Here is a 9,152-nt window from a genome sequence, read left to right as displayed (position 1 = left end):
ATCGATAATAATCGATTATGAAAATCGTTGTCAACGAATGTCATTATCGATTAGTTGGTCTGCTTACGTCACGGGGAGGGTTTACTGGTGATTGGTTGAAACAGGCCAATCAGGATGCTCTCTGTCTTACACGCGCTTCATGAGGCACATCCGCACACACGCAAGGCCTTTCTCCCTCCGCCGCTCTGCCGCACGCGCGCGCTACACGGTTTGGAGCACAGTCTCTTCTGTCTCGCATGCGCGCTCAAATCCCGGGAGTTTGAACTAATTTGCGGGCATCAGGGAGCCGCATAAGCTGCTATCAATATGCGGGTGACTCCCAGAACTTCCGGGAGACTTGGGATGTCTGTATTTTGTCTCGAGCATCAGGTTGCGCAATCAGTTCGCTCGCAACATAAGTGATGGATTAAAATAGCGCTACCGCAGAAATAGGTTAAATTAAAACGGTCTTTACAAAGCAAAGCACTAAATATAAAGGCAGTTAATAACAGCAGCAGTAAAAGATTGTTTTAGTCACTGTACTCAGTGTTTTTCAGCGAATGCTTGTGCACTAATGCATCATTTTTCCTGTCTTTTTAATCAAGCCTGTTAACTTGCTGCGTACTTCCATTCCGTTCTCTATTTATAGCATTTGTCTATTAAGTTTTAATTGTTTTTCAAACGCGATCTACTGCAGCTCTGCGTTCACACGCTTGTTTTCAGTCTTTCTATATTTATTTTATCAATGTATCCTTATAATTCAATTAATTTTAAATAAAAATTAAATGAATTATATATTTTAGATGTTTTTAGTTTATATCTTCACATCTGAACAACATGTCTGTGTAAATTTGTTTTAACAAAAATTGTGTTAAAACAATATGTTGGATATGAATGTTTTTTTTTTTTTTACATTAATCATGGTTGTCAACTTGCCATCAGCAATTATCATTAAAAACAATGCAAATATTGATAATACTAAAACTCAATGTGTGGCTTTTGCACTTTTTAAATTACACTTTTACACATAAATATCCTAATTTAGGGTTTTAGGTAACACTTTATTTTACGGTGTCCTTGTTACATATGTTACATGTACTTACTGTAGTAATAACAGTAAATTATGCATAATTACATGCAACTAACCCTCAACCAAATCCTAATCATACCCTATTCCTATAGTAAGTACATGTAGTTCCTTAATATTACTCTGTACTTAAATATATAATTACACTGTAACAAGGACACCTTAAAATAAAGTGTAACCGGGTTTTATTTAGTCAATAAACAAAAAAATCAAATTGAAATTTTTTATCCGATTAATCGATTCATTGAAAAAATAATCGTCCGATTAATCGATTATCAAAATAATCGTTAGTTGCAGCCCTACTTTGAAGCAAGGACGGAAAAATGACTAGCGCTTGAAACTTAATATTTGAGTTTGATATGCATCCCAATGGACATTAGTGAGGGGTCGACGTCATTTTTAATCTGAAGTGAATACATGAAGGCTCAGAGATCACATTTCTTTTTTTTTCTAGTTTTTTGTTTTGTTTTTTTCTGCTGGAAATCTTCCGAAAAAAAAGTATTTTCAATGTTTCACCAGTTGAACAACAAACATAAAAGTTAACTGAATCAGTGCTATTTTAGTATTATTGATATACTATTATAGCTTTAATTTTTTATATTTTTTTTACATTTACATTTATAGTAATTTTATGTAATTTTTAAATAATGCTATTTAGGTTTGCTTTATTTTGTTTTTATTTCCAGTTAAATCTTTTTTTGTAATTTTGTTAATGTGATTTTTATTAGTTTTTGTTTTTTTAAATAATATTATTTAGATTTACTTTATTTTTATTTATTTCCAGTTTTTTTTTTGTAACGTTGTCATCTTTATTACAGTAGTTGTTTTAAAATATAATTTAGTTTATTTGTATTTATTTACGGTTAATTTATTTTAGTAATTTTGATGTAATTTTTATTTGACTTTGTTTTTCTTTTAAATAATACTATTTAGGTTTAATCCAGTTTAATTTTAAGTGATTTTGTTGTTTTATTTTTATTACTTAAAAAAAAAAAATACTATTTAGGTTTAAATAATTGTATTTATTTCAGTTTAATTTTAGGTTATTTTGTTATGTCATTTAAATAGTTAAAAAAAATACTATTTAGGTTTACTTTTCTTTTCAGTCTAATTTTTAATAATTTTATTTCATTTTTATTAGTTTTAGTTTTTCAATAATAATATTTAGGTTTATTTCTATATATTTCCAGTTAGCAATGTTCGCGCTTCAAACTATCAAAAATGTTTTTGCTATTTTTAATTGTAGTTGGCAATAATAATCCTGCCCTGAACGTACTGTACGTCTGTCCCTCACAGCCTCGTTTTCATTCATGGCATATACACTGCCTAAGGTCAAAGGTCATTTAGATAAAGGTGTTAGTGTTGCAGAAATGAAAATCTGGTTATCAGGCAGAAAATCTGGAAAGACGGTTATCAGCCGCTCACAGCGTCAAGCTGACATGCTTGAACATCACCAAACATCAGAGCAAAACCATCAGCTGAAATCCTGAACGTCATTGCAGAGAGCAGAAGTGTTAGACAAGCCCAAGAGAACACAATCAGACGGCCCGCGTGACCTGGAGAGCCAGTCAGGAGGTTAAAGGTCAAGGTTCAGGGGTCACTACCTGCTTACACCTCTCCTCCAGGTTACTTTCCCCCGGCAGGGACGCCACAGTCGAGCTCCTGCCTGACGCCTCCTCCATCGCCCAGCTATGAAGCGTCTGAGACACATCACAACTCACTTTGACAAACCAAACTTCAACTTGAGCTCGAGCAACGTCTCATCCGGACCCGAACCGTGAGATCCCACAGAAACAGAACACTGACCTTTCTGACGTCCGAGCTCTTCGGTTCTGTGGTCCACGTGATGATTCGAGAGACGGCTAATCGCGTCTCGCTGGAGTTCACGAAGTCTGACGGATCCATTTGTCTGGCCAAAGATTCGATGTACTTCAGGATGGCCACCTTCACCTGCTCACACACACACACACACACACACACACACACACACACACACACACACAGAGACACACAAATACACGCACACACATACACGCACACACACACACACACGCACACACACGTGTTTATTTCAGCTACTTGTCAAAGGTAACATTTCTCCTTTTAATTAAAATGATTGAAATAAAAATAAATAAAAACTATACAGGCAGTTAAAAAATAAACTAATAACAATGACAAAACACACAAAAAAAAAAACATTACCGTAACTAAAATTACAATGAAAATATAAAAATTTAAATAAAACATTGAAAATATTAAAATAAATAGTAATACAAAATAGGACCTAAATGATACTAAAACAACATTGTTTACAATAAGGTTCCATTTGTTTGCATTAGTTAACATCAACTAACAATGAAAAATACTATTAAAACATTTAACAATCTTAGCTAATGTTAATTTCAACATTTTTCTAATACATTATTAAAATCAAATGTATCAGCTAATATTATTTACTGGACCTGATCTAATATGAACTTACATAGAATCACCAATATGTTCTTTATTTACTACGTTAACTAGATTAATAAATACTGTAGCAAATGTATTGCACATTGTTAGTTAATGTGATATTTTTATGAAATAATATTATGAAAAAAAGCTTAATAATAATAAATTATTAATCATTTTCCATAATATTATTTAAATACAAATGTTATATTTTATTTCAAATTTTCTTTTAACATTATTTAAACATAAATTATTATTCAAATATTTTTGAATCCAAAATGTACAGGGTGGTTTGATGGGATATTAGAAGTTATGGTAACACTTTACAATAAGGTGTTATTTGTTAACATTAGAAAATGTATTAACTAACAATGAGCAATACATTTGTTACAGTATTTCTTAATCTTTGTTAACATTAGTTAATAAAATACCGCTGTTCATTATTTGTTCATGTTACTTCACAGTGCATTAACTAATATTAACAAATACAACTTTTGATTTTAATAATATATTAGTAAATGTTGAAATTAACATTAACTAAGATTACAGTAATACAGGTGAAACTCGAAAAATTTGAATATTGAGCAAAAGTTCATTTATTTCAGTAATTCAACTTAAAAGGTGAAACTAATATATTATATAGACTCATTACATGCAAAGTGAGATATTTCAAGCCTTTATTTGTGATAATTTTGAAGATTATGGCTTACAGCTTATGAAAACCCCAAAGTCAAAATTAGAATATTGTGAAAAGTTTTCATAAGCTGTAAGCCATAATCATCAACATTATAACAAATAAAGGCTTGAAATATCTCACTTTGCATGTAATGAGTCTATATAATAAAGTAGTTTCACCTTTTAAGTTGAATTACTGAAATAAATGAACTTTTGCACCATATATTCTAATTTTTCCAGTTTCACCTGTAAATGCTATAGAAGTGCAGTTCATTGTTAGTTCATGTTATCTAAAGTAGTTAACTAATGAACCTTATTGTAAAGTGTTACCGAAGTTATTTTTGGATGCTGGTTGTAAGCGTCGGTCAACATGACACAGCCATAATCACACAGAGCACAAACACAGCGAGGAAATGAGGAAATAAAGACCTGACCAACCTTGAGGTTCGGTGTCTGTGTCTGATCAACAATAAACCGCATCAGGATGTTGAACTGCTGATCGTACGGAAACGAATCCCTGTGAAAACCAAACACAAGAAACGGACGGAACGAAGAAAATAAACAAAAAACTCTAGAAATAGCATTTATACACACTATACAGGCCAGACCAGTGGTGTAGTCCAGCTTTTTGTAATGAATATACTGTGATATACCACTAAAAAGTACATCTAAGCAATTTATTTCATAATTTCTTCGGGTTACTTACTTTCTCTCTACAAACTTTTATTTTGGTGGGTTGTAATAAAGACATTTGAGTTTCTGTGTGTTTTAATAAACTATTATTATTAGGCCTACTTGAAGTATGCTCTACTGTGCAATAGTAATATATTTCTGTTATATTTTCTTCAAGTTACACAAAACTTTTATTTTGACAGGTTGTCATGGAAGACTTTAAAGTTTGTGAGTGTATATAATATGAATGAATGACGATAGTTTTATCAAATGAAATGATAAAACTCTTGTGAAGTGACTCTCATAAAAGTTGAATGAATGTGTATGAGAGCACACAGAACATGCAGAGTTTATTTCAATAGTAGTCTTTTTAAGCTTTAATATTCATAGACACTAATACATATCAAGATTAGATTCGAGGCGGTTCAGACCTGGTGACGTCGAGAGCTCGCTGAACTTTGGCCTGGACGGACCCCAGAAGATCGGCCCCCATTTTCTTCAGCAACTGCGTGAGCAAAATAAACAGCCAATCCTGAAGCTCCTCTCTGTGTAACATGATGAAGTCCACCAACGTCTCCAGGAACATGCTGAACACCTGATAAACACACACACACACACATTTATAAAATGGGTTTTTATGTTGTAGACACAGAATTCCGTCTGACATGTTTTAATTGTTGGTTCATGTCAGATGGACGTCTTGCATCCTCATCAACACAATCAGTGTGAACTAGGATAATTAAAGTTAACTAAAACTAAAACTTCAATCGTGATCGAAGTGTGATGTAATTTCGAACAAAATCGGCCAAAACAAAGTTCGTTTGGGGTTTGTTTAGGGAGATCGAAACAGCTTGAAACGTTTCTGAAAACGTTCGCTCCGCTACTAAACACCCATTGGTTCGTGGTGATGATGTAATAGGTAGGCTCCGCCCTCTTTGATGAGAAAATCTTCTACGGTTAATTTCCTCCGTTCTGCTTTAAAGGGTTAGTTCACCCAAAAATTAAAATGATGTCATTAATGACTCTCCCTCATGTCGCTCCAAGCCCGTCAGACCTCCGTTCATCTTCAGAACACAGTTTAAGATATTTTAGATTTAGTCCGAGAGCTTTCTGTCCCTCCATTGTAAATGTGTGTACGGTATACTGTCCTTGTCCAGAAAGGAAATAAAGACATCATCAAAGTAGTCCATGTGACATCAGTGGGTTAGTTAGAGTGTGTTGAAGCATCGAAAATACATTTTGGTCCAAAAATAACAAAAACTAGGACTTTATTCAGCATTGTATTGTGTTCCGGTTCTGTTGTGGATCCGCGTTCAGTGCCGCTGCTGACGTGTGTCTGGTGTGTGTGTGTGTGTGTGTGTGTGTGTGTGTGTGTGTGTATTCTGGTTCTGTTGTGGATCCGCGTTCAGTGCCGCTGACGTAAGACGCTGCTGACGTGTGTCTGGTGTGTGTGTGTGTGTGTGTGTGTGTGTGTGTGTGTGTGTGTGTGTGTGTTCCGGTTCTGTTGTGGATCCGCGTTCAGTGACGCCGCTGACGTAAGACGCTGCTGACGTGTGTCTGGTGTGTGTGTGTGTGTGTGTGTTCCGGTTCTGTTGTGGATCCGCACGTCACACGTCAGCAGCGGCACTGAACGCGGATCCACAACAGAACCGGAAGACAATACAATGCTGAATAAAGTCCTAGTTTTTGTTATTTTTGGACCAAAATGTATTTTCGATGCTTCAACACACTCTAACTAACCCACTGATGTCACATACTTGGTCCTCCATGAGTGCGACCAAAGGAGAAACCACAACGACCACAGGGTTTTCATTGCGTCCCATCTTCTCAGCGACCATCGGAGCCAGCTGATAAAATAAACTTTTGCCGAATCCCGTGGGAAGGACGGCAAACACATCTTTCCGATCGACAAATGCCTTGATTGCAGTTCTATGTTCGTCTATTAAAATGAATGCGCTGTCGATTTCTTTTACAACAGACGCGATAGCGGGATCTCTACATCTCAGTTCTCCAGCGGCGGCCATCTCTGAGGGAAACCAGTTCAACCCAAGCGCTCTTTGATGACGTGATGATTACGTAATAACGTAACTGCAGATCATCTGTCCATCATCGTATAAAGCCCGCCCTGGCAATTTGATTGGCCCGACTAATTCTGAACCGATCATAATTACTCCTCAATGGATCGAGTCCAGACCGAACTTCCCGACCAAAAAATATTGTGGGCGGGGTTCGGGCTGGCATCCAGGCCAATTTTTGGGTGAACTAACCCTTTAAAGTAGAAATTGAAGTGTAATTCTAATTGAGAGCAACACAGACACTGTTTTTTCACATGTAATACTGTAATCTATTGTATGAAGTGCTTTATGAATAAACGTGACTTTAATAGACTGGAGTGCCGAATCTCAGAGCTGGTTCAAACACATCCACATCGCTATGATCTGATGCTTCTAGTAATGGCAGTTTTGTTGTGTTTATGTTGTTATTGAGAGGAGAGAGCAGCACATGTTTACATATTCATCTAACCGTCGCTCTCAGCGTCGTGGACAGATGTTCGTTAAGTGAAGGACGAAAAGAACTTCACTGCGAGTATATCCGGGTCTTAAAGCTAAAAGCATTAAAAAAAAAATTTTAGCTACTGGAAATAAAGTAAAAAGTTAACCGAAATCACGGTTATTATAGTTAACTAAACTGAAAACAAAAAAACATTTACATATTTTGTTACATGAAATATAATAAAATTAAATATTATTTTATACTAAAATAGCACTGACTGTAAATAAACATTTATTTCAGATAATTGCCAAGTCAATATCAATATATTTAGTTTAACTTGATGTACTAATATTTAAATAAAAAATAAATAATGAAAACGGCCCTGAGGTTTTTAAAAGGTATTTGTTTACGGTATTAACACTTACTCTCTGATGCATCGGCCCAAACCACCAGCGGAACATAAAGAAAAACAAAATTCATTAGCATTAGAAGTCATTACAAACATAAACATCTTAAGTTATTTGAGTTATGTGAATAGATGAATATGGACAGATGAAATGTCACCTTGCTGTGAGGATCTGCAAACATCCTGGTGAAGATCTCACACAATCTCTTCAGCTCTACACGACTGAAACACAGAGACACGCTCACGGTTTACATTTATAATTCACTTTCCATATCAAAACTGAATCGATGATAATGGTACAGGGTTATGATAGTTACCTAAAACTGTTATGTATCCCTAATGGGACTTTTATTTTGCATTTACCCTGGTTCTGTTCCTGTTTCCTGTCTTGTCTGCCATTTTTGTAGTCCTTTGTAGTTTTTCTGTTATGTATTTTCCGTGTGTAACAGAAAAACTACAAAGGACTACAAAAATGGCAGACAAGACAGGAAACATGAACAGAACCAGGGTAATTGCAAATTAAAAGTCCCATTAACAAAACACAAAAATCCAGGGAGTACGTAACAAAAAATAAGACCATAAAACAGTTTGATACTTAATAAAAATCCATTACTTTATAAAACAAACTTTACCTTAAAACAAAAATGTAATATAATAAATTAAACATTTTATTTCAGCTAGTTGCCAAGGCAAGATTTCTCACTTTCTTTTAGTTTCACATACCAAAATAACTAAAAAAATAAAACCATAAAAAATTGTTAATTAATAAATTCATTACTTTATAAAATTAACGTTACCTGGAATAAAATAAAAAAACTGAACATAATTTATCTCAGTTTCAAAGGTAACGTTTCTCATTTAGTTTAACATGATAAATAACTAAAAGCAAAACTGAAATGAAAAAAAAAAAATATTAAAAACTATTTAAAAAAAGAAAAACTAATAAAAATTGGCTTTGGATAAAAGCGTTTGCTAAATGCATATGTATGTAAATTAAGAAAGTGCACTGCTAATTTTATTTTTAATTAAAGAAATGGTTACACAATGTTCCGCTTTAGAAATCCAACTAACTATAAGTAACTCTGCAACTACATGTCAACTTATTCTACTAAACTGAACCCTAACAGTCTACTAATACTCTAACGAAAGTTACTTATAATGTCTAAAGTGGACCATCAAAATAAAGTGTAATTACAGGGTTTGTGCAGACACTGTCAATTAAATTCTAGGACTTTGAAGGACTTTTCATTCAAGCTCTACTTTTTTGTTTTTTTCAAGGACTACAATGAGAGATCTCGCTTATCAAACAATATCTTTATCATCTTTTAAATCCTAAAAAAGGTAAGTAGATTAGATTAATAAAACAAAATGGTACAAATAAAGTGCAGC

The 9,152-nt window shown here is 34.1% G+C and overlaps 1 protein-coding gene across 1 annotated transcript in view; it reads right to left on the bottom strand.

The window, feature by feature from the left end:
• LOC130071443 (CLIP-associating protein 1) overlaps positions 1-9,152 on the bottom strand; it is a 104,017-nt gene that overhangs the window by 29,876 nt on the left and 64,989 nt on the right. Inside the window, exons 28-32 of the mRNA XM_056236279.1 lie at positions 7,922-7,985; positions 7,783-7,785; positions 5,296-5,459; positions 4,631-4,709; positions 2,873-3,016 (exon numbers count right to left, since the gene is read on the bottom strand). Coding sequence (XP_056092254.1) covers positions 2,873-3,016; positions 4,631-4,709; positions 5,296-5,459; positions 7,783-7,785; positions 7,922-7,985 — 454 coding nt within the window. The remainder of the gene's footprint in view (positions 1-2,872; positions 3,017-4,630; positions 4,710-5,295; positions 5,460-7,782; positions 7,786-7,921; positions 7,986-9,152) is intronic.

The sequence above is a fragment of the Rhinichthys klamathensis genome, unplaced genomic scaffold, assembly GCF_029890125.1.
Source record: "Rhinichthys klamathensis goyatoka isolate OS25496 unplaced genomic scaffold, OSU_Roscu_1.1 h1tg000444l_1, whole genome shotgun sequence".
Classification (NCBI taxonomy): Eukaryota; Metazoa; Chordata; class Actinopteri; order Cypriniformes; family Leuciscidae; genus Rhinichthys; species Rhinichthys klamathensis.
This window is presented reverse-complemented; position numbering and strand designations above follow the sequence as displayed.